Source organism: Nyctibius grandis, chromosome 5, assembly GCF_013368605.1.
Source record: "Nyctibius grandis isolate bNycGra1 chromosome 5, bNycGra1.pri, whole genome shotgun sequence".
In the NCBI taxonomy this organism is placed as follows: Eukaryota; Metazoa; Chordata; class Aves; order Nyctibiiformes; family Nyctibiidae; genus Nyctibius; species Nyctibius grandis.
The window spans coordinates 83,243,763-83,268,870 of NC_090662.1; the positions used below are offsets into that span (position 1 = coordinate 83,243,763).

Here is a 25,108-nt window from a genome sequence, read left to right on the forward strand (position 1 = left end):
GTTTTCCACGAAACAGCTCTCTTGTGCATAAGAGTAGTGTGGAGAGAACCCAAGGAGTGAAGGTGAGGAAGTGCTAATTCTTTGTGATTTCAGGTGAGGATGAACAAATAAGGATCTGTTTCCTTGCCCTGCACCTCAGGGGTGGTCTGATAGAAACCTCAAGTCTAGTATTTCTTCTTAGTCCTGGTAGAAGTCTTAATTCCTCAGGGAGGGGAGAGCTGAGTGGCACAGCACTGAGCTCTGGGCTACAGTCCCCTCCTTGGTGGCTGGATATCTTTGATATTGAGCCATCACTACACTTGCTTTTAGGGTCTGGCAGCCGTCAGCAGGCTTCAGACTCTGTTTAGTGGCAATTCGTATATGTACACTTGGTCTTTTCCTGCTGCCAGGGTTGGCTCAGGGGTTAGTGCTCGCATGCGCTGTTCTGGTGCACCACTGCGCTGTCTCTGAGCTTGCTCAGCAAGCAACATACATTGTGGCTGTAGCTAAGAGCACTGGTAACAGCTTCTCTGTTATGAATTCATACGCCACCATTCTCAAATAGCAGTGTCACTGGGTGCAAGTTAATCCTGTCAAAGGGTTACTGTCTGAGAAAGTAACAGCTCTTGCTAGTGTTTTTTACAAAAGATGAAGCTGCTGAGCAAGCTCACTTAAGTGAAGTTGAGCATGCCTGGTTTTTTTGGAAGCTGTTACAGCTCCGTCTTAATTCATTCAACAAATTTCATGCTCTACCTGAGTGTAATAGCATTACTGACCATTTTCCACTAATCTTAGACTGCTGCTTATTGTATTTAGTGACACTGAAACTGAATTGAAATTCAGTGATGTCGCCATGACTGGCTATGTCAATTTTTGTCTGTGGCTGTTACTTATGTACCTCATGCCTTCTCTCTGCTGCAAAGAACAGACAAAGTCTGTATTTTTTTTTTTTTCTGGATAACTTCAGTGAGATGCCGTCACATCTATGGCCAAATTCTGTACAGTGATTTGGGAATCAACAGCTATAAAACTGCCATATCATTTCTCCCCACAATCTGTCAGAAACTTGCTGATATCCTCTGACTCTTTGCTGTGGTTTGCTTTGAATTCTTCTTACCCCATGGAGTGTCTGTCCAGCACTGCATCAGAGCTATGCAAGTGGGTATTTTCACTTTTCTTTCTTTTATTTCAGGAGAAAACTTGGTTCTAAAACCACATAAGTAAAATTCGATATTGCAGAGTTCACTCTGGAGAGGTGAAGTTGTGATTAAGTACAAAAGATGCAGTTAAGAGACAGGTGCCATAAAGTGTCTTCTATCTCTAGCTGCAGTATCTTATAGCTTGGTCTAATATACCCATTACAGTTACAATATTTACTCTCACCTCACCTCAAATATTCCCACATGCTTGGTCTGCCATTCTTCTCTAGGGTCAGAGGGAGGAGCTCTAAAGCTGTTGCTGAAATGCTAAATACTCATTCCCCTAAATACTAGGGGACTTTGCTGGTGGCCTAATCCCTGTTTGGCACCGTTCTGCTCTTCCATGCCTAAGAGACTGATTTTTACAAGGGCGTGTCGTGATAGGACAAGGGGTAACGGTTTTAGACTGAAAGAGGGTAGATTTAGATTAGATATTAGGAAGAAATTCTTTACTATGTGGGGGTGGTGACACACTGGAACAGGTTACCCAGGGAAGTTGTGGATGCCCCCTCCCTGGCAGTGTTCAATGCCAGGTTGGATGGGGCTTTGAGCAACCTGATCTAGTGGAAGGTGTCCCTGCCCATGGCAGGGGACTTGGAACCAGATGATATTTTGCAGTCGGCAACGGCGGCAGCGCCGGCAGCGACTGAGGTTAGTGAGGGGAGAGATCGGGTCGTAGTGGGCGAGCGGTTTCCGTGCGGTTTCCATGCTCCGGGCCCCCCCGAGCAGCAGCCTGAGACCCGCCTGGACCCGGAAGTTCCCGGCAACGAATCAGGAGAGGAGGGGGCGTAGCCGGAGGCACCGCGGGAGATTTAAACGCGGTGAAACCATAACAAACAGCCTGTCGGCAACGGCGGTGGCGGCAGCGGCAGCATCGGCGGCGGCAGCGGCGGCAGCGACTGAGGTTAGTGCGGGGAGAGATTGGGCCATAGCGGGCGAGCGGTTTCTGTGCGGTTTCCGTGCTCCAGGCCCCCCTGAGCAGCAGCCCGAGACCCGCCTGGACCCAGAAGTTCCCGGCAACGAATCAGGAGAGGAGGGGGCATAGCACCACCCCCTGTGATCGGGTGATAAAGAGCCTCTGGGTGGGCAGGGACTAGTCCCTGTCCAGAGGGGAGAGGGGGAGTCAGCAGTGACTGTGTGAGTCAGCAGTGACTGGGTGTGTCCCGGGGCGGGGGAGGGCACAGCCCCAGGGGCGTGGCAGTTTGCGCAGCAGTTCTCGCAGGCAGGGCGGCGAGCAGGGTAGGTGGGCAGGCAGGTATGGTTTCCACTCGGCGGGGCCCTAAGTCCCTTGCGGGTGCCAGAAAAGACATGGCAACCCAAACAGACCTGCCGCGGAAGCATGCGGAGGTGCAGGTGGCAGGCTGCAGGGAGTGCCAGAGCCTGGCCCTGGCACTCGAGGGTAACGGAGACCTCACCTGTGTGAGGTGCGAACAGGTCGACGACCTGATCTCCTTGGTGGCCCAGCTCAAGGAGGAGGTGGAAAGGTTAAGGAGTGCAAGAGCATCCCAGGAAGAGGATGGCGGGCAGTGCTGTTCCCTGCCTGTCCTGGGGAAAACGGATGGGCCTAATGCTCCCCGGGTGGTGGAGGATCCTCTTCCTCCTCCACAAGGAGCAGGAGGAGACCTATGGGATGGGGGGGAATGGAGGCAGGTCCCTGCTTGGGGTGGCAGGCGAATCCCATCCCGACCTTCCTCCCCTCCCCATGTCCCCCTGCAGAATAGGTATGAGGCGCTGGAGCCTGAGTGTCTTCCTGAGTGTCAGGAAGATACAAATCTAGGTGAAAGATCCTCTACGGGGCTACGTAAACAGAAGCAACCGAGTAAGAGGGTTGCAACCATCTCCAAAAAGGAGAAAAGAAAAGTAATTGTTATAGGCGACTCCCTGCTAAGGGGAACGGAGGGCCCCATATGCAGGCCAGACCCGACTCATAGGGTAGTCTGCTTCCTCCCTGGGGCTCGGGTAAGGGATGTTGCCAGGAGGATTCCTCAACTGGTGAGGCCCTCTGACTACTACCCACTATTAGTATTCCAGGTGGGATGACTCTCATGACTGGAGTGCAACTATGGATGGCTATAAGCTCTTTAAGAGGGACAGGCGAAGCAGGAGAGGCAGTGGGGTAGCGCTATATGTTAGGGAGTGCTTGGACTGTGTTGAAATTGAGGAAGATGGTGAGGATGACAAGGCTGAATGTTTATGGGTGAAGATCAGGGGGAAGGTCGGCAGGGCGGACGTTACGGTGGGAGTCTGTTATAGACCACCCAACCAGGATGAGCAGGCGGATGAGGCGTTTTACAAGCGGCTGTCAGAAGCCGCCCGGTCGCCGGCCCTTGTACTCGTGGGCGACTTCAACTTGCCGGATGTCTGCTGGAAATACAACATGGCAGAGAGGAAGCAATCTAGGAGGTTCCTAGAATGTGTGGAGGACAACTTCCTCATGCAAGTGGTAAATGAGCCCACTAGAGGAGGGGCCCTGCTTGACCTGTTGTTTGTGAACAGAGAAGGACTAGTGGGAGATGTGAGGGTTGGTGGCCGTCTTGGGAGTAGCGACCACGAAATGTTAGAGTTTTCGATAGTGGGGGAAGTAAGGAGGGGCAAGAGTAGAACTTCTGCCTTAGATTTCTGCCGGGCAGACTTTAGCCTTTTTAAGAGGCTGGTGGACCGAGTCCCTTGGGAATCGGTCCTGGAGGGCAAAGGAGTCCAGGAAGGCTGGACATGCTTCAAAAGGGAATTGTTAAATATTCAGGAGCAGGCTGTCCCAGTCTGTAGGAAGGCAAGCCGTCGGGGAAAAAGACCGGCCTGGTTAAACAGGGAACTTAGACTAGAACTTAAGGAAAAAAAGAGAGCCTACTTGCACTGGAAGAAGGGTCGGGTAACTTGGGAGGTCTATAGGGACGTGGCCAGGTTGTGTAGGGAGAAGATTAGAGGGGCCAAAGCTTAATTAGAGCTCGATTTGGCTGCTACAGTCAAAGACAACAAAAAAAGCTTTTACAAATACATCAACAGCAAAAGGAGGGTCAAGGAGAGCCTCCACCACTTGCTGAATGAGGAGGGTAGTGCAGTGTCAGGGGATGAGGAAAAGGCAGAGGTGCTCAATGCCTTCTTTGCCTCGGTCTTTAATGTCAAGACCGGTTGTCCTCAGGAGACTCGGCCCCCAGAGCCTGAAGTTAGGGACGGGGGGCTGTGTGAACCTCCCATAATCCAGGAGGAGACGGTTAGTGACCTGCTGTGCCAGCTGGACACCCAGAAGGCTATGGGCCCGGATGGGATTCACCCCAGAGTAATGAAAGAACTAGCAAATGAACTTGCCAAACCACTCTCTATTATCTACCGGCAGTCCTGGTTAACTGGAGAAGTTCCAGCTGACTGGATATTAGCAAACATAACGCCCATCTACAAGAAGGGTCGGAAGGACGATCCAGGGAACTATAGGCCCATCAGCCTGACCTCGGTGCCAGGCAAGGTGATGGAACAGATCATCCTGAGTGCCATTACACGGCACATGCAGGACAATCGGGGCATCGGGGCCAGCCAACATGGATTCATGGAAGGCAGGTCCTGCTCGACCAACCTGGTCTCCTTCTATGACAAAGTGACCCGCTTAGTAGATGAGGGCAGGGCTGTGGATGTAGTCTATCTAGACTTCAGTAAGGCATTCGACACTGTCTCCCACAGCATCCTCCTGGACAAACTGGCTGCCCGGGGCTTGGATGGGTGGACTCTTCAATGGGTTAAAAACTGGCTGGATGGCCGAGCCCAGAGAGTGGTGGTGAATGGGGCAAAGTCCAGCTGGCGGCCGGTCACTAGCGGTGTTCCGCAGGGCTCAGTTCTGGGGCCGGTGCTGTTCAATATCTTTATAGATGATCTAGACGTAGGGATTGAGTGCACCTTCAGTAAATTTGCAGATGACACCAAGCTGGGTGGCAGTGTCGATCTGCTGGAGGGTAGGAAGGCCCTTCAGAGGGATTTGGACAGGTTAGATAGATGGGCCGAGACCAACGGCATGAGGTTCAACAAGAACAAGTGCCAGGTCTTACACTTCGGCCACAACAACCCCATGCAGCTCTACAGGCTGGGGGAAGAGTGGTTAGAAAGCGGCCCGGTGGAAAGAGACCTGGGGGTGCTGATCGACAGCCAGCTAAACATGAGCCAGCAGTGTGCCCAGGTGGCCAAGAAGGCCAATGGCATCCTGGCCTCTATTAGGAATAGTGTAGCCAGCCGGTCTAGGGAAGTGATCGTCCCTCTGTACTCGGCACTGGTGAGGCCGCATCTTGAGTACTGTGTTCAGTTCTGGGCCCCGCACTTCAAGAAAGTTGTTGAGGTGTTGGAGCGAGTCCAGAGGAGGGCGACCAAGCTGGTGAAGGGTCTGGAGGGTCTGACCTATGAGGAACGGCTGAGGGAGCTGGGGTTGTTTAGCCTGGAGAAGAGGAGGCTCCGAGGTGACCTTATTGCAGTCTACAACTACCTGAAGGGAGGTTGTAGTGAAGTGGGAGTTGGCCTCTTCTCACGGGCAACTAGCAATAGGACAAGAGGGCACAGCCTCAGGCTTTGCCAGGGGAGGTTCAGGTTGGACATCAGGAAGAATTTCTTTACAGAAAGGGTTATTAGAGATTGGAATGGGCTGCCCAGGGAGGTGGTGGAGTCACCATCTCTGGATGTGTTTAAGAAAAGACTGGACATGGCACTTAGTGCCATGGTCTAGTTGACAGGGTGGTGTAAGGGCAACGGTTGAACTCGATGATCCCTGAGGTCTCTTCCAGCCTGGCTGATTCTGTGATTCTGTGATTCTGTGAAGGTCCCTTCCAACCCAAACCATTCTATGATTAGTCACCCACTGAATCCTGGCGTTGTCAAACCTTACCTCTTCTACTCTTGTCGGCAATGTAAATCTGGAGAAAATGGCGATCTTCCGCTGTTTTCTGGTGGGTCCCAAAAATACATCTATCAGGCTGCTTGTGATCAGTGATATTGTTCAAGACCCCTAGCAGCTGCCTGGGTATGCAGCAGCACTTTGCTGGACCTTTTTCCTCTATGTTTTTGTTACTGCATTTGTGGCAAACTTACACATCCCCTCCAGTGTTTTTCTGTTTGTACGTCCACACGCTTACTTGAAGGGACATCACTAAACTCATCAGTACTCGGGATAATTCTCCTAAAGACAACTGGGAGTGGTGCAATCACTTCTTCCAAGGCTGATCAGAGCTATGTTGCCGTGTTTCTACTTGATGTACCATAAACGTAGCTTTTGAATAGTTTAATGGCATAAGGTGGTTGAAGTTGCACTAAAATCACGCAACAAAGACAAGGAATGAAAGACAAAGAAAGAAGGGAAGGTGTACCACGGTGTACTTTCATTTAGCCTGTGAAGCTAGATTGGGATGTTGATGACATACTCTGGCCAATCTCAGCTGTACCAGATTCTCCAGCCCAGCCCCAGTCTCGATGCCTCTAGCACTGGGTCCCAAGCTCAGAGCTGCAACCCTCTCCTTTGCTTCCCCAGCAGTGCCTTCCTTAAATCCGGAAGGCTGTTTTTAATGCACAGAACTGCAGGAATGATTGTTGAATTGGCCATGAGAGGGCATAGCTATTGCTTTCAAATGTTGGCTGTGAAAGGGACCATCCAAAGCATCTCGCTTGGTTTAAGATAGAAACCCGTCTCCAACCAGTCTCTCTTGTAAATCTGCGGGACATCAAAGAATTACATTCTCAATCCGCTCTAGTTAATAATAGAGGTAGATATAGGTTGTGTTTCTCTTCCCGGTACCTTCTTCAGGGATGAGTGAGAGAGCCACCTTGTGTTTTCTATCACTGCTGGGTGAGATTGAACTAATGTGGGGACCAAGAAGCCAACACAAGGAACACACAACAAGGGAGGACTTTGAGGACAGAGAATCCACCTCATCTCCTCTGAACACAGAGCCCCTTGGTTTGGCTCCTCTTCCCAACAACACAGGGATGCACACCACGTGCAAGCAGGCTCTCAGGACAGGCACCAGTTATTTTCCTTTTAAGACTGGTTCAAAATTGCTCTCAGGACTGGAAGGAGGAGTTTCTCCCTCTGCCTGGGGTTATGTCAGCTGAATACTGTTAGTGGTTGTAGTTCCTCTTTCTACACTGTGGGATCACTCAATCACAATTCCAGTTTTCCCAGGGGTCCTCTTGTTTGGGAGTATTGTGAATTGATCACATATTCAAATTCTAAATTGACTCTTATTCCTGTTTTCTACAGCCTCAGCAGCTGCCTGCTCAGCAGTTCAGCTTCTCTCCTGCCCACAGCCTAGGAGCGGGGTTTGTTGCTTCCCTGCACTCCACAGGCAGGCCAGCTTAGGAGAGAGCAGCCTGGTTGTCAAGGCAACGAGTGTATTCAACAGCAACGCTGAGCTCTGGCAGCCAAAGTCACAGGCACCCAGGTGATCACCCTTGCTGGTCCCTTTGGGCAGGCGATCAGTGAGTGCCTGGGTATCGGGGATCATAGGGCTTCTCTTCTGCAGTTTTATTCTTGCAACCTTTTAGGCAAAATGGAATCCTTAGTCTGTGTCTCTGTTTCTGTAACCTGCTGTTCTCCCTCTTTTCCCATTTTGCTCAGCAGGGGTATTTCCAAACAGCTAGATGATCCCTTTGCACCTTCTTTCCTATAAATTTCTGCTTATTTGCAGGTCTGTCTAACTTCCTAGGCTAAATCTGCTGATTGCCTAGGCATAAGCTGTATCAATTAAATCACAGAAGGAAAACAAAAGAAAGTCTGTATTCACGTCCTTAGTTTATATTCTGTTTTGCAAACAGCATTTGCACTTCTGCAATATACAGAACCACGGTTTTCCTGTAAACATCTGATCCCCTCTGGCTACGACACTTGTTTATGATGGTTATACCGAGGTTTATGCCTGGAGGTTTGAGACCTCCTACAGAAGACATAATCTGAGAATTATACGGTTCTAATGTAATTACATAAAAGCAATTCTAATTGCTTTCAGCGTGAACTGAGAACGTAACGTTTCATTCTCTGACGTTGCTGAATGCGTGCTTTTAAAGAATTTCTGCAGGTTATTTCTTGCCATTTATTACCGCTACTTGAACTGTCACTCAGATCTGATGATGTTCTATAACAGTATCACTCAACAGTGTACATTCTGTCCTATTAGGAATGATTTGCCAGGTTTCGGGAGCTTCTGAGTACCTGCTGTTACAATTTCAAAAGTAGAGGATTGCAGCAATTGGTGATGCTTGTAAGTTGGCTTCATGTAAGTTGGCTTCATGTACAGTTCATGTTGGTCCATCACCCAATCATCCAATTGTCATCCAGTTTTGGTTGTTCCCATTTTTTGCGGTCTGTGGTTTGGCTACCAGGGAAAATACCAGTGAAGTACCTTTACCGTTACGTAGGGGAGGAAACCCCTTTGCTCACTACAGGGTGCTGCAGTACCCCTTAGGGGCACCAAGAGTAGATGTGAGCACGTGCTGATCCAGCAGCATCAGGTTGGTTGAAGTCCTTGCACGGCGGAGTTACAAGATCTTCCATGTCTGTTCCCTTGGTACTACGTTTTATCCTTTTTGTGCTTGGAACAAGGGAACTTGCTGTCATTTAGATGTCAGCCTTTACCTTATGCAGTAAGGAGTGTCTGTACATTGTACAGGTTTTGTTTGGACTGGGATTTTTGGTTTGTTTTTTTCTGTTTTGCATATTTCCAGCACTTCATTGGTTAGCTACGCTTTTTAAATTTAGCAAGCAAGGTCGTGAAAATGATATGCAGTGTTTTACAAATCATATATTGTCATAAAATAAACATTAGAAGGTTTCTTGCTCTGTTGGAGAAATTCTTGTGGCATGTGTCTAACCAGTCCTTGTCATGCTCTCAGCGGGTCTCAGCATCTGCCTGTTTCTGCATTGGTATGAGAAGGAAAAGCATTACCTTCCTTTCCTTGGAGTATTGAACACATTGTGGAAGAACAGCGGCAGACATGTCCACATCAGCAGAAGGACCAGTGACAGGGTCCAGGACTAGGAACAGTGTCCCCAGTGACATCTTCTTCTTGTCACTGGGGATCCTGTCAATGGATAAGGCAGGGTCATTCATCTAACCCTAATGCATATTACACAAGCAGATAAGTAACTGCAGGCCTCACTGCCTGTAAGGGGAACACAGATGCCTATAGCATGGACTGTTGAAGTTAAGTGAGATAAAGCCAGCTGTGGCTTCTAGAAAACCTGGGCAGAGCCAATGCAGGGATAGACTTGAGGAGAGGAGTAAAGTACATGGGTTGACCAGCTGGAAAGCATCTTGGCAGAAAATGACCTGATGGTCCTGTGGACAAGAAGTTGACCAGGAGCCAGCAGTGTGCCCTTGTGGCAAAGGCGGCCAACAGCCTGCTGGGCCGTGTTCTGTAGAGCATTGCCTGCAAGGTCAAGGGAAGCAATCCTTGCTGCTACTCAGCACTGCTGAGACACACCTGGAGTGCTGGTTCTGGGCTCCCCAGTAAAAGCGAGGCATGGGCACAGTGGAGCAAGTCCAGCGAAGGGCCATGAAGATGAGAAAGGAACTGGAGCATGTGCCATAGGAAGAGAGGCTGAGAGAGCTCTGATCATTTTTCTTGGAGAAGAGCAGGCTTGGGGAGTGTCTTGTCAAAGTGTGTGAATACCTGATTGGAGATGGGTGGGGTAAGGAAGATAAGCCAGACTCTCCTCTGTGGAATCCAGTGATGGGATGAGACACAATGGGCACAAACTGGAATATGGGAAATGAGGATGAGAGAAATGGTGGTGAAACACTGGAACAGGTTGCCCAGAGAGGTTGTGGAGTCTCTGTCCTTGGACGAGGTCAAAAGCCAAGAGGACATGGTCCTGAGCAACCTGCTCTAGGTGACTCTGCTTTGAGCAGGGGCGTTGGTCAAACGATCTCCAGAGGTGCCTTCCAATCCCAGCCCTTCTGTGATTCTGTGACTAGATGGGACCTGACCTGAGGCGTGGAGAGCTCTGTCGATGACAGGGCTGGGAACAGCTTAAGGTGCTTTCCAAAGAGCTTCCCCAGTGTTGGCATCTTCTGAGTCCGTCTGTGGTGCTGCAGTGCTTGGAAGGATTTGCGGAGGGGAGAGGGGTCTGGGAAGCTACAGAGCAGTAGGCCTGACATTTGTGTCAGGCAACTGAGTAGGAACTGAACTAACCCCTAAACTTAGTGGCTGTATGGATAAGGGTGGTATTTTATGAACGGGTCAGCGTGTCTTCTGTAAGGGAAGGTCAGCTGCCATCAAGCACAGGGACAAGGGGGAACTCGATCCTAAATTGAGGGACACCTGAATTTGGCAAAGTCATTCAGTGAAGTATCTGGCATAAGGGTGCGTATTCCCAAATGGATGAGCAAATTAATTGGTCGAGTGTGTGTTCAAAGGAGCATTCAGAACTGAAGTCTTGGGGTGGGAGGAGGCAGCTCTTTGAAACTCTCAGCTCAGTTCTCATGGCAGTCACCCAAGCAGCGTGAGCACTGGGAATCCTTAGCAAAGGAGTAGAAACACAGCAACTGGTTTCCTGCCACAGTAGAAAGGTTAATGAGTAGTGATAATTTGGTTTCAATTTCTTTTGTTTTTTTTTCTCCACATTAATTTCTAATTAGATGGGTTCTTCACAGCACAGCTGCATGACCCTCGTATCAGCCGCTGTATTAGCTGAACGTATGATGTCACATCCTCCTTGATGTGCTTGTTTTCTCCATGTGTTCAGACTCCATCTTTCACCATTTCTTTTCAGAAAACGGAAGTGCCAGACCATAGAGTTATAGGCGCTCTCAGAGACTCTGACCTCTTGAAAACTTGTCCAGCCGAGCAGTGACTTCTGTGGTCTCTTGAAAGCAGGGACAGGTGAGTAGTATTTGCAGTTTCTGCGAGTGGGTCTTGCAATTTCAGAGGAAGGTAGAGAGCCAGATTTCCTGTATTTGTTTTGTGAAACAAATGGACTGGCTAATGCAGTGTCTAAAATGTCCTCTTATCCACTACAAGAGCAGAAATGTATTTCTAAATATATAGAAGTGCGATTGTAGTAGAAGTTCCTCCTCTTACTAAAAATATGCATGTAACCTTGAAGCTTGCTCACTGTTAAATTAGAGCCGCGCTTTCCTGTGTTCTCTACAGCAAAGGCTCTGTCCCCTCAAGCCTGTCCCTGCTTTCTCTTCTACAGTTTACCAAGCTAAAAATGATTTACAGGATTCAACCAGCTGTGGTGTGTAGGGAGGGAAAAATAGGTATGTAAAAAGCAGAGTGTGTTTTTTTTTTTTTTCCTGCCTGTAACACTAATAGCACAAGCTGGCATTTCTGTGCAGGAGAAGAAAATGTTCTGGGAACCCAGAGCTGATGATTTGTGTATCGGCTGCCTCTCCTCTGTCCCCAAAGCCCCAGTGCCTAGTGGAGAGTGGTTGGCTCCATGCTATTGGATTTGGAATCCTCCCAATGCGGCTGACAAGTCATTTTCTGGCTACATGGAGAGTTTAGTATGTGACCCAGTTGCAGTAACCAGGGGTGAACGACAAATGGGATTGTTCCAGCTGGGTTCTCTGTCCTGTTCCCTGTTACAGCTGTTTGATGAAAGCTTTGCTGATTTCCTGAAGCTCTCTGTTCTGGAGCATGGGGATTTGCATTTGGAGATATGGAGCAGAGGGAGGCAGGAGAAATCATAGAATCATAGAATCATTTACGTTGGAAAAGACCTTTAAGATCATTCAGTCCAACTGTAAACCTAATACTGCCAAGTCCCCCACTGAACCATGTCCATAAGTGCCACATCTACACATCTTTTAAATACCTCCAGGGACAATGACTCAACCACTTCCCTGGGCAGCCTGTTCCAGTGCTTGAAAACCCTTTCAGTGGAAAAATTTTTCCTAATATACGATTTAAATCTCCCCTGGCACAATTTGAGGCTGTTTCCTCTCATCCTAAATGCCACAGTCCTCCTTGCTGCTTTTTCACATGCTTTTGTGCATTGACCTTTGCGGCCCCAGTGGTGGGCCCAGGAGGTGCTGATTCTGCTGTCCTTCACTTTAAGGGCAGGCAAGGGCAGAAATGCCGATGCTAATGCTGAGATTGTAGCTAAAATGACTTCTCTTTTTGTTGCTGCCTTGTTAACAATCGCTTCATCTCCATCCCTCCCTTTTGCAGGAGGAAGAGAGGAAGTAAGGGTAGGGTGGAGGGAGGATTGTATATCCATCACCAGATGATTCCACTGGCAGAGCCGAGCAGGTCACAGCCAGCATGGCCTTTCCATCCTGGGTTGGTGACAGCTGGGTTTGGCAGCACCATCTACCAGAGGAGGTAGAAGTGAGGACTTGACAGGGAACAGGGTTGGGAAGCAGCTTTGAAACTCTCTTTACCTAGGCAGTTCTTGTCCTTATCGTCTGCATCTGTGTCCAAAGCTGCCTTGTATCATTTGCCCTCCCACTATCCATCCGTTCTGCTATGCTAAAGTGCCATGAAAAATGAGCCAGGTTCTCTGTAGGGACGGATGGTTGATTTCAAAAGGCAGTTCAAATGCTGGTTCAACAGCCAGGGAGACTGAGGCCTCTTAATAGGAACTGATGACAGCACTGGGGTTTTAGTATTGTGTTTGGTTTTGGGGAAAAAACTCTCATAATGAGAGAAAAGTCTCATCAGGGCAGCAGGTACACACAATGTCTGTTAACAGAGCTCCAGGAATATTCATATGGAGCTTTCCTGTTTCCTCGTCCTAGGGTTTTTTGCATATATGTCTCATATCTAGAATGACCTGAAATTCTAGAAGATCATAGATAAGGTCTCTAATGCTGTTCCTAGAGCTTGTTGTGCACCACCATGAAGGTCTGCCATTTGTGTGTCAAATGCTGCATAACCTTCCAAGTGGCAAGCACAACTTATATGCACAATATACATGGACAGAACTGAGGATCTGTCTTGGTTTGCGATATACAGAAAGAAGAGACTTGTCCTTATTTTGTGTTGGAATGAGAGGGATCCAAAGATGGGCAGTAGTTTCTGATGTGGGACCTGAAGGCCCTGTGACAATACGGAGAAGCCAGGAGACTGTTTCAGAAGTGACCAAAAGGCATAATTTAAACATGCTGCCCTGAGGCGAAGGAAGGAGAGTTCTGTTCTGCCGTGGCACTGTCCCAAGGCTTGTTGTCTGCTGTCTTGCCTGTCAGTGTCTTTTTCTTCTTTTCTTCCCTTCAGATCACGACGCCTGTCTTGGGAGAGCAGGCTCTGACAGGATCGAGACTGCTCAGGATGTCCAACTGCCTGCCAAAACTGACCGCGGTGGTGCTGAGCCACAGGCTCAGGGCTCTGTTTATCCTCACCATTTCATTTGTATTCTTTGCCTCTGTCATGTTGTACTGGAGAACTGGGGAGGATGCTGAGGGCCAGCTCTACAGCTTGCCTACGCAAAGCAGGCATGAACAGTTGTTGCCTTGCCTTCCCCATCCCACTGCCAGTGGTCCCCCTCCTCCACCGGGGGATGTGTTTTTTGTGGAGACCTCAGAGCGAACTAACCCAAGTTACCTGTTCACGTGCTCTGTGGAGTCAGCGGCCAGGACACACCCTGGGACAAGGGTCGTGGTGCTCATGAAAGGTTTGGCAAACGGGAATGCCTCATTACCCAACCACTGGGCATTTTCATTGCTGAGCTGCTTCCCCAACGTGGAAATCCGGCCCCTGGACTTGCTGGAGCTTTTCTCAGGGACGCCTCTGGCAAAGTGGTACTTGCAGTCTGAGCATCAGAAGGAACCTTATTACTTACCCGTCCTGTCTGACGCCTGCAGAATTACGATCATGTGGAAATTTGGTGGCACCTACCTGGACACAGACTTCATTGTGCTTAGGAACTTGAAGAACCTCACCAATGCTCTTGGCATCCAGTCTGAGGGTGTACTGAATGGGGCCTTTCTATCCTTCAAACCCAGGCATGAGTTCATGGAGCTTTGCATGCAGGACTTTGTGGATAACTACAATGGCTGGATCTGGGCGCACCAGGGCCCAGGACTCTTAACGCGTGTCTTCAAGAAGTGGTGCTCCATCAGGAATATCCAGAACAACATGAGCTGCAAAGGTGTGAGTGCTCTTTCCCCAGAAGCCTTTTATCCTATTCACTGGGAGGACTGGAAGAAGTTATTTGAAGCAATCAGCTCCTCGGAGCTTCACAAGCTCCTTAAGAACACCTATGCGGTGCATGTATGGAACAAACTGAGCCACGCGACAAGGCTAGAGATCACGTCCCAGGCTTTGCTGGCTCATCTGTATTCTCAGTTCTGCCCTGCCACATATGCGAAGATGAAGAAGGACTCTGAAGGGTAGCCAAGGCCTGTGATGTGACCTGTGGGCCTTGGCTGCAGGGAAGTTCCCCATCCTGAGGGAAACGGAGTGCCTTTCACCTTCCACAGAGCTGGTTTCTAGCCCACGGAGCAGGAATTCTGTGTGACTGCTCAGTGATTTTGTACCATTTCCGATATCTGCCTCAGATCCTACGTGCTTCAAATGTACAACAGAACCTGGGTTTGGACTCTCTTGTTGTCCTTCAGTAGCCCTTGATGCTGCAGGGAAGGGTGAACTTGTTCATTGGTGCCTATCAGTTTCTCTTCTATTGCTGTTCTCTCAATAGTATCAGGCCTGAAATGCCTCTCGTGTAGTTCCAACAGCTGTAGGAACCCTTGGCTTGCTCTCTGTAACGTTTCAAAGTACGTAAATAAATGCCAGCCAGTGCTGTAGGACACGGTTTAGAGGAGCTTAGGACTAAATTCCCTGGGTGGTAAAGATTCTTATGGCTGGTGAAGTATATGGGGAGTACATGAAAATTGCTTTAAGAGATGGAAAATATTTGAAATCCCCGCTCAGCTCAGTGTGAAGTTTTTCTTGTTTTCCAAAGATACTTTATTTCAAATGATCTTGTCTCCTGTTTTACATTCCACAGTGACAGGCCAACTTTTCTGGTCATCTTTGGGAAAACAAAAAGCCAAAAGCAGTTCTTTTACCAGTGTGAGTAAAGTTCCTTGCTTTTTGGAGCAATTCTTGTGGCATGTGAGTGTCTAACCAGTCCTTGTCATGCTCTCAGAGGGTCTCAGCATCTGCCTGTTTCTGCATTGGTATGAGAAGGAAAAGCATTACCTTCCTTTCCTTGGAGTATTGAACACACTGTGGAAGAACAGAGGCAGACATGTCCACATCAGCAGAAGGACCAGTGACAGGGTCCAGGACTAGGAACAGTGTCCCCAGTGACATCTTCTTCTTGTCACTGGGGATCCTGTCAATGGATAAGGCAGGGTCATTCATCTAACCCTAATGCATATTACACAAGCAGATAAGTAACTGCAGGCCTCACTGCCTGTAAGGGGAACACAGATGCCTATAGCATGGACTGTTGAAGTTAAGTGAGATAAAGCTAATTGTGGCTTCTAGAAAACCTGGGCAGAGCAAATCTGATGCAACCTGCTGTTGATCTGATGACCATTCTCACACCTGAATGTGTTTCCTGTGTGTTCAGGGCACTGTAATTGTAAAAATGCATTTGAAATTAACCTCTCATGAAATGAGGAGAGGAGAAAAATATGTAACGTGGTTCTGCTGGTGCCAAATCAAAGTTCCTGTCTGGAAGGCACAATGTAACCAATTTGAGGTTATTACTCTTTCAGATATGCAGTAGCTAACAAATAAGAGAAACATGTGTATCAACTTTATTATAGCCTTTTCCTAAATTCCGTTATCTGCTGAAAAGTACAGTGTTATCATGAACGAAGGAAGGCTGATGTAAGTTTGAGCCAGCTTTTAGTATGAGCAGCAGTATGTTTCAAGGTTTGTCAGACACTGAGCCACGACACACTATTGATTAAACATACCACTCCATCACAGACCAAAAGCGAGTCATCAATTTTTACTCGAAATGAATTGTATAAAACAACACATCAACTTACTCTGCCATCCAGTCAGGTGCTCCCCACCCCCAAAGAAAAAGAAATGTTGCCTGTCACTCTAACTACTAGTCTTCACTACTGGTGCTGAGGAGTACTGGATATGCTGTTCCAATGTGGTGCCCATGGCGGCAAACAACTATCTGCAGCTCATATTCCTCTATCTTCACTGTTTCACGTGTGACTCTTTCTTCAGCTAGCAGAAAAATGACAGTGTAAAGGGCAAATTCAAACTCTGGGCTGACACCAATAAAGGTGCTGCCAATTGGCTTGACCGAGCCCTTCCAACTGAACTGGATGCTCAAAACTTGGTCGTCTTTGTCAGGCTGAAACATAAACAAAACAATAGAATAATCTCCAACACAGCTGTGACCAGACAGATACAATTTCCAACTCCAGATTTTTGAGGGCATTGCAAGATTCAGTCATTCTTGCTGTGCCAGGGTGGTACAGGTGGAGCACAGCCTTTTCCCTGTCCTCTGGAGCATTCATGATCATTTATCTCAATTAAACTTCAGCAATGTTGAGATTCTGTAAACACCAGCACTACTTTTTTTAATAGTGTTTGCAAAAAAAAAGAAGCTGGACTTGAGGGCATGTTAGTATTTCTTCTGCTTATATACACCTGGGCAAATTAGGTTCAAAGCAGTTGAGCCTATGATTGCATCGTTGTGCCTTGATTCATTGCCACAGTTTTTATCTCTGGATCCATTTGTCTTATTTGCAAAGGCACCTTGCTTATTCTTACCCTGGTTTTGTTCTTCCGAGCCACATATCCCTTGTAGTCAATTTGGTTGCGCTTTTCCTGAAGGTAAAATTGCACCCAGTTGTGCAAACCTAAGATCTGTTTACCATGCCTTGTTTCTCCAACAAAAACATGTTCAAAACCGCAAGAATCAGGTCTGTAATAAACCAAAGAATAATATAGGTCTTTCATGTGTTTAAACAGTTCAAATTGGCAGAGGTAAAAGGCAAGAAGATGCATGAGCTTGCTTAGGTCTATTTGTGAGCAGTTTTTTTTATTTGTCTGGATTTGTTGGGTTTTCTTTCTTACTTTGCACAAAACTTGCAATGAAATCTAGCCATGAAGACTAAATTTGTATTTGATGATGAAGGTTGCTAGTAAATGCCACAGATGCATCACTGCTTCTTATCCAGATTTAGCAAGGCTTTTGACACTGTCTTCCATAACAGCCTCACAGACAAACTGATGAAGTACAGATTAGAAAAGTGGATGATGTGGTGGGCTGAAAAGTGGATGAATGTCTGTGGTTGAAGGCCTGTGATTAGGAACACAAAGTGCAGCTGGAGGCAATTCACCGGTGGTGTACCCCAAGGGTCAATACTGTTAGTATGTGATCAGTAAGTCTTTAAACACAACCTGTGGGGGAGCAATGAACACCTGATTTAGGCCATATTCTGAGGCTGTCTTCCAGTTCTGTGTGTAACAGATGGTACTCGGGCTTATATTTACCTAAGTCAGAATAGTGTAGAGATTATCAGGGGCCATATCCATCAAACATACCTGTCTCCTTCTTTCCTGGCGTAAAGCTGGAACCAGATGTCATAGAGCTGATATTTGAAATCGGCAAGGTTTGGCTTTACTAGGTTTTTTTTAAGCAGATATTCATGAGCTAGCTGAAGGATAGAAAACCAAGATATATACACAGTTTAGTTTTTAATTCAGTGTTTTCAGCGACTGAAAAAGATCTGTGTTACTCACTTTCATGACTTCTGTTGCTAAGATAGCATCAAGAAAACAATTGTTTTCAACTATTTCTTCTGGAGTCACTACTTCTGCTATACCGGTTGATGTCTCATAATTGTCCAATAAGGAAATAAAGGCTGCAGAAAAAGAGAAACTTTCAGCATGCATGAACAGGCCATATGCCTAATCATACCCGTGTTCCAGTCATTAGAGACTGCAGTCATAAAAAGTTGCCATAAAATATGCCTTGACAGCCCTTTGAGAAAGACACACCTTTATAGGTCAAATTTCATTCTCAGGCACACTGTTGGGTTTAGGTCTAGAGGTGACTCAAGGCCAGACCACCGCTGTACTTCTTTTTAAGATAAACAGCTCACTGCTGAGCTTCCTTATGGAACCACGTGCTGAAGCAATAATGACCTTCTACCAAACCAAATCATATCTCACCACCAAAGTTATAGACATAGGCTTATGAACTTGAGCTATGCTGGCAGGCGGCTTTGTGGGCATTACTTCAGCAGAGAAATAATACAGCATAAACCTACATGAGATGGCTTGAGCTTGAGCACGTGGCCACTGAGTGGATGGGTTCATTTTCTCCTTTGCACCCCTTTTGCCACCTGCTCCCTCCCGTCAATTCATCTACTCGTGCTCTGACACTCAGTGGACTCTGGGGGCTGACTCAGCACACCAAGCTGATAGAAAAATACTTGAGGTCAAAAACCTAAGTAATTTTCTGCCAGGTTAGTGAGCTGAAGGGACTCAGTGTAGGGTTCAGTGAGTACCAGAGCTGCCCTCATTAGACACGGGATTGTGTGGTTCAGAGAGGAGTGTGTGGGGGGGAACAGAGAAAAACAGTGCTTCCCATTATGCCAGCTGTTCGATCAGCTTAATGTAACTCTGGGAAAAAGAAAAATCAGGGAAGGAAATATACACTCAGACATGCTTGAAGTATAGCCCCCAACAGAAATGCAAGAAGTAGCTGTGGACCTAGTGCTATCTGAAAGAGCTAGAAGCTGTGAGCAAAGGAGGAAAGATGACTTTGGTGTCTTTTTCAATACATGGAATAACATCAAAGCAATGACAAGAGTCTTGTTCATTTCACTTTGTAGTGGAAGAACCACAGAGAAATTCAGATTTTGGCTAAGGCACAAAAGCATGTTCTTCCTGAGGCTGAGGCTACAGGTAACCTCCATGCAAATGTTATGGAAACTACCTTCAAATGACATGCAGCCTGACGATCTTCACCACTATCCAAATTAGACATGATGTTATATTTTAGGCAAATACATAAAAAACAACACAGATTTTTCATGTCATTTCCACATTAACAAAAGAACAGGTCTCACTTGCAAAAGTTTTTATGCTCTTCAGGCGTTCTTCATTTACGTTGTGAAACAGGTGTCTGGCTGCGCTGTCCTGGACAGCACTGTCACCTTGCTGTGCGGCACCTGCTTTTCCCTAGGAGAAACACCAAAGTAAAACAATGCAAGAAGTAAGATGTCCTTAGAGGAGACAGTGCCTGCCTTTAAAATAATCAAAACAAAACCCATAATGTTATCAGGATTCTTTGTTAGGAATTGTCTTCCTACAAAACAAGAGAAGCCATTACAGAAGAACTGCCAGCATAAAGAAAAAAGACAATCTCTGACACTGTAAGAGCCTGAAATTTCTCTGTTGACTCATTTTCAGAGATGATTGTGATGACCCATGTGATAGCTCAGTTCTGATCAGTAACCAGCTGTGCTACTATGCTATGTACATCACAAATGAAAAAGAGAAGTAATGTAGAGCCAAGCTTCCCTCCCACCACAAATAAATAAAAAGGAGATTTGCGCACCTTCCTTCTCTGTTCATTTGTTACACACAGACTCATTGTGCATGGTTTATGAGGCCATGTGGTGCAGCAGAGGGGTTGTTTCTCTCCCGAGTCCCTACTCCCCAAGCTAGCCATTCGAGTTCTCCTCTCCTACATGAAAATGCTTAAGCAATCCAACTCCTGAGTAGGCTCCCTCAGGCTCAGCCTTTGTTTTCTCTTTCTGACTTCATGACCGCAGCCCCAGCCATTGCCTCACTGCCAGGGAGATGCCGAGATAGTTCTGTGCAGCTCCACCAGCTTTGGTCTGGTGCAATCTGGTGCTCTGAAGTTTTCAAAGACTGCTGGTTGGCCATGTTTACGGACGTTTTAGTCAATGATGTTACCAATAAGCACATCCAAAATGGAAAGGAGGCTTTCCTGACAATTTTCAAGTTTCTGTTCGAAAAAGGGCCTTCTCAGGGCAAGAGGAGAAAAGATGAGTAGCAGTTTGTTAACATGGGCAAGGGGTAACTAGAGCCTTGTCCTGAAAAATGGAGAAACCATATGGGAGAAGTTTTCCTCACACGTATTTTGGCCTGAGGTAGGTACCCCTTTTTAAAGTTTATCAGCAACAGAAAATTATATATTATGAAGCAACGTTGAAATGAAGTGTTTGAGCACTTGTGTAGGTACAAAATGGAGTACTGAATATTCAGTGGCCTGCTGCAATTTGTGGCCAAACGTGGTCATGTTTGCACTACACTGAGCTAACAAGGAGTGAAATGGCTGCTCATCAAATCTAATACCCACTCCTCCCTCACAGTTCCCCAGGACTGGTAGCAACAACCCTAAAACCCTTGTCAGCCACACCTCTCTGCTACTCCACACTCTCCAGGACAGACCCAGAAATTCCTCAGATTCCTCCCTTATTCCCCCAAGAATGATCTGGGACCTAGCTCCCCTTCTCCCTTGCTGCAAGTCACCCAGACCATACAGACAAGCAGTCATACACATAGAGAAACATCCAGGGTGGAGGGGACCTCAGGACATCTCTAGTCATGCTCAAAGTATGGTCAACATTGAATTCAGACCATATTGCTCAGGGTGTCATCTTGTTGGGTCTTGAAAACCTCCAGACGTGGAGATTTTACAGCTGTTCTGGGCATCCTGTTCTGGTTGCATTTGTCCTTGTTGAATTTCGTGATGTTTCTTCCTTAGCCTATTCCTCCAGCCTGCCTAGGTCCAGCTGAAGAGAAGGCCTGAGCTTGAGCATACCAACTTCATCACCACAGTTTGCTGTCATCTGCAAAATTGGAAAGGTTGCACCCCATCTCCTCTTGCAGGCTACTGATAAAGATATTAAATGTTATAGGACCCAAGACAGACACCTGAGAGACTCCACTTGTAACCAGCATCCAGGTAGTGTGGACCATTAATGTGTTCTCTGTACTGTTCCCTCTCCTAAGTGATTCTTTGTCATTAGGAAATCCTGCCTATGCCATTAGTGAAAACGACAAAGCATAGGCAAGTCTTTTGGCAAAAGGCAGTCTTGCAGACACCTTTTCCTACAGTACCATACTGCCCTTAATCCTCATGTGACTTAGCAATTGGTTACCTGCAAATCAATTGTGTAGTCTTTCCCAGGCATAAGGCGGTTAACATCCATATCCCACATCTCATTGAAAAGTTTAGAAAGTTCATGATTTAAGGCCTTCCTGTCAAGAAATCCAGAGAAATACACATGTTAAAAAAGACACATGCTGTTATTGCTCCAAGCCACTTCAAGCGTCTTCTAATGTCACTCTATGTTCTGGATATTAGCTTGTCATCAGAAGAGCTTTCTCTTCTGCCCACACCTTCCTGTCACTGCTGCTCTAAAAATCATAGAGCTTACTGTTCATGTTCATATCTAAAGAATGCAGGTAACCTGTAAGGAAACTTGAGCCTTCCCTATGGTTATTTTAGAGACGATTTTAACGAAGTTCTTGTTAATAAGCCTTCCTGCGCTTTTCCATGCACTGAAATAAAAATGAATATGGTGATGTTTCATTCAGGAGGATTCTATGTACAAACCAGAGGCAAGCAGGAGATTGTTATCAGCGTGCAGTAACACCACACAACAAAACAGGAAGCAAAAAATTCTCTCTATGATGCTTTTCTAGCAGCAATCGTATGTGCAACTCTCTTCCTACCTTTCTTCCTGCAAGACTCCACACTAGAGATGCTTGCCTTCGCCCATACGTGTGGTTATCCTAGCATAAAGTTAGCGTGACGAAGGATGACTAAGACTCTAAACACAGGGTCTGCATAAAATAAAATTCTCTCATGCACTGATCTCTGATGCACATACAAACCTACCCAGGCTGGTACTTTCCTCATTTTAATGGAATTTTGCCCTGCATAATAGTGTATAGTTTTCAGAAGTCTATCCATCCATCTATCAAGATTTAGGAAGGGTTGTTATTGTGATGAACCACGCAAAGGTATCTCCAGTTTCAAGGGCATTATGTCCACACTGACACATAAGATCAAGACAAAGAACAGAGTGGAGAAGAAAGAGAAGTGGGTTAATCTTTAAACTAGTCTGACAGTTGAATTAATCAGTTACAAACCAGCACATGCATCGAAGCCCAGAGAAGAACCGCTTGATAATTTTGAATTTCTCCTCCAAAGAAGACGTTCTCAAGAAAAGAAAAAAAGTGCAGAAATTTGTCAACAATGGGCATTTCTTTCAAATAGCCATTTGGGCAACTTGCCATGATTTTAACAACTGGTTCTCCCAGACTGAACCAAGGTACCTTCAAGCCCAACTCTGAACCTCCTAACTGATTACTGTTATGTCTTCTCCTTCTGTTCTGGCCAGGATGGAGATACTTGCTGCATCCTCCAGCCAGTGGCAAATTCCATGGTCTCCAGCAAATAAATATCGTGGTAGGGTCACAAACAGTCTTCTGATGTGGCAGCCTTGATGTGAGGCAGCTTGAGAGCCAGGAAGAGCAAAAAGTGAGCCAGGTGGGCACCTGGCCCATTGTTGGCAGGGAGGGACTAGAAGTCATAGCAGAAAAAATGGCACTAATCAAATGGTGGGAGATTAGCCTAGAAGCAGTACAGCAAGATTTTATGTGCCTTCTTCTGTCCTGGACTGCACTTTGTGGCTGGCTCAGAAACTGCCTGTCTAAGCTCCATATTGAAGGAAACAGAAAGTAGCAAACTGTGCTTGGAGAACTGGGACTTCTTTTTTCACATTATTGAGCAATCCTTTTTCTCCAGAATTGTCTGTGTAACTGTGGAATGGAGTTTATACAGCCTAAGATTAAAATCCTGAAAAGCATGAGCAATCTGTGCTTAACTCCTTGAGAGCTTGTTGCCCAAAGGAATTCATATCCCTGAGTTAGGAGCCAAAAGCAGCCAGTTTACATTAATGCACCACAGGATAAGCTGCAGCAGCTGAGGAGCATAAAGAACATATATGATATTCATATTATACTCAGCATTATTTAGAGTGGGGAAAGCAACCTCCTACAGAAGGGCAGGGCAGACAACCCTAACTACTTTGGCTGCCACACCTCAGTCTGCCTGTAGCTGGGAATCTGAGCCATCACGTACCTCAGCTATGCTAGAGGCACTGACAGTCCATTTTCGCTTGGTCTCTGTGCTTCTTTGGGATTGTTGTTGATGGGAAATCAACAAGATAGATAACCTGAATTTTGAACTGGGCTTGAATAGATGTCAATACCTGAAAAAGGAAAAGGACTAAAAATTCTAGTATATGGGAGCCAAAGCACATGTTTGTTGCTAGGATTAAACACGAATATGAAGGAAGCTTTTTGCTTGAACAAGTACTTGAATGGATCTTACAGTGGAGCAGAAGGAGGCTGTCACAGAGGAGATATATTCAGCCCTTGCCCAAACCCCTGGCTCTGCTTATACAGCAGAAGCATGGTTTGTTGCATCACATTATGAATACTGGCTGTGCAGCCCAAACGAGGCACCTGCTTAACTTCATGGGGAGTTAGCCTCACAGGATATCACAGAAGCCACCAACAGCAGCATTTTTATTTGTTTTCATCTGTAGCTCCACATTCTTTCCAGAATCTTAAGAAGAGCAATTCCTTCTCAAAAGAGCTTACAAACCAACACTAAACAGAAAATTCTTCATCTCACCAGCTCAGCTGAAGTGACAAGAACAAGACTGGCAAATTCACAGAACAGCACTGGAGATGTTTTTCAAACTTCAAGCACTGTCCACATTCATGTTACCTTGGACTGACCTAATTTTATTGGATCACTTTTCTCCTGAGCTCTGGACCCTCCTTCTGTCTACTCCTCTGCATCAGCTTATCCCATCTGTTTGAGTACCACCATATTATGTTTAATACAGTTTTTACTTCGGAAGTAACTACCAGTGGTGGATAGAAGTCTGCTGTCTGTTGAACATCCACGGTATGTGAAATATTAGGGGGGATGTCAGGGGTTTGGTTTTTTTTGTAATATTTTGTTCCATATATATAGTATTTTATATACATATATTTTAGTATGTACATATTTTGGTAAAAGTCACCTATACAGAAAATCTGTCATCTCTTCAATACCTACTGCTTGTTCTTAGTCTGCTTTGGCAGATTTGTCCTGTGTTTATAAAGGATTGAAGGGTTCTGTTTGATCTTTCCTCCTCTAGAAATATTATGGAATATCACATGAGCTCATGGAGGCAAGCTCAAGGTGTCTACTCAGGAGGGGGTTACAGCAAGAGCGTACCTACAGATTTCAATCCTCATATTTATTTAATAAATATACTTGTACTAAATGTATTCTTGCATTCAGAAAATGTGTCCCAAAACTCTAAAGTCACTTAATTTTATAAAATAAAAGCCTTTTCTCTTCTTTTTCTATGCTGGGAATAATCATCATGGACTTTTCCTCTCCTTTTTGTTGTCCCTTTATTTTCCAAACAAAGCAGAACACCTGTACACACTGTAACTGAAGATTAGAATAAAGGAAAATATATCCCTGCCAAAGCAAAGAACTTGTTTAGCAACTTACATAGTCATCTTGTAAAAACCCTTTCTGGACAGTATTTCTTTAAAAAAGGTCCATAAACTTAGCTTACACACATGAGGGGAGACAACTTCAAAGAGAAAAGCCCAACACCTTCATGCAAATCCACGACACACAGCATTTAGGTAAAGTTTTCCTGAAAAAGAGTATTGTGTATTTGCTCTCTGGTTTTCAATACAATTGAATGTATGACTCAAATCAGAGATTTTTATCATTAATTCTCAGTCCTCTCCCTATGGTGAAATCTCTCAGTTGTTAGCCTTGTGCTTTCACATAGAATAAATTATTTCTGTGCAAGAAGTCTGGCCAATTGGATTTTGTCCAGTTGGAGTCTTGCTTGGATGTGCTTACATGCGCAAAGCACCACCCCAATAACAACACCACCTAGTCTGCACTTGTAAGAGCTCAGAAAACTTTTGGGGGAGGCTTTTTGCAATAGCAACTCTAATGCACTAGC

At 46.2% G+C, this 25,108-nt stretch overlaps 2 protein-coding genes across 7 annotated transcripts in view; one reads left to right on the plus strand and one right to left on the minus strand.

Moving 5' to 3' along the window:
• The window catches only part of LOC137663691 (lactosylceramide 4-alpha-galactosyltransferase-like), a 76,361-nt gene extending 56,727 nt beyond the window's left edge, over positions 1 to 19,634 (plus strand). For 4 of the 6 annotated variants that reach the window (XM_068401157.1, XM_068401158.1, XM_068401160.1 and 1 more), the window contains 2 exons: positions 10,915 to 11,024; positions 13,362 to 19,634. In XM_068401157.1, coding sequence (XP_068257258.1) covers positions 13,416 to 14,480 — 1,065 coding nt within the window. In that variant the 5' untranslated portion in view covers positions 10,915 to 11,024; positions 13,362 to 13,415 and the 3' untranslated portion in view covers positions 14,481 to 19,634. Of the gene's footprint in view, positions 1 to 1,996; positions 2,083 to 8,340; positions 8,417 to 10,914; positions 11,025 to 13,361 lie in introns of those variants that run through there. The other 2 variants (XM_068401161.1, XM_068401162.1) reach the window with 2 other exon arrangements.
• Positions 16,103 to 23,192, minus strand: LOC137664074 (poly(U)-specific endoribonuclease-A-like). The gene is made up of 7 exons (XM_068401795.1): positions 23,146 to 23,192; positions 21,209 to 21,308; positions 19,145 to 19,256; positions 17,811 to 17,932; positions 17,613 to 17,725; positions 16,836 to 16,989; positions 16,103 to 16,413 (listed from the first exon to the last, which is right to left on the minus strand). Exons 1-7 carry the CDS (start codon positions 23,190 to 23,192, stop codon positions 16,156 to 16,158), a joined length of 906 nt encoding a protein of 301 aa, XP_068257896.1. The 3' UTR covers positions 16,103 to 16,155.
• Positions 23,193 to 25,108: the final 1,916 nt, after the last annotated feature.

What these genes read in the sequence shown, in the direction of transcription:
- LOC137664074 (XM_068401795.1), bottom strand. Translation starts at nt 23,192, where the DNA reads ATGGCTCAGATTCCCAGCTACAGGCAGACTGAGGTGTGGCAGCCAAA. An exon ending in GAGCATAAAAACTTTTGCAA is followed by an intron (nt 17,933 to 19,144) that starts GTGAGACCTGTT and finishes CTTTTTCTGCAG; the next exon opens with CCTTTATTTCCTTATTGGAC. An exon ending in CTCGGAAGAACAAAACCAGG is followed by an intron (nt 16,414 to 16,835) that starts GTAAGAATAAGC and finishes TTTATGTTTCAG; the next exon opens with CCTGACAAAGACGACCAAGT.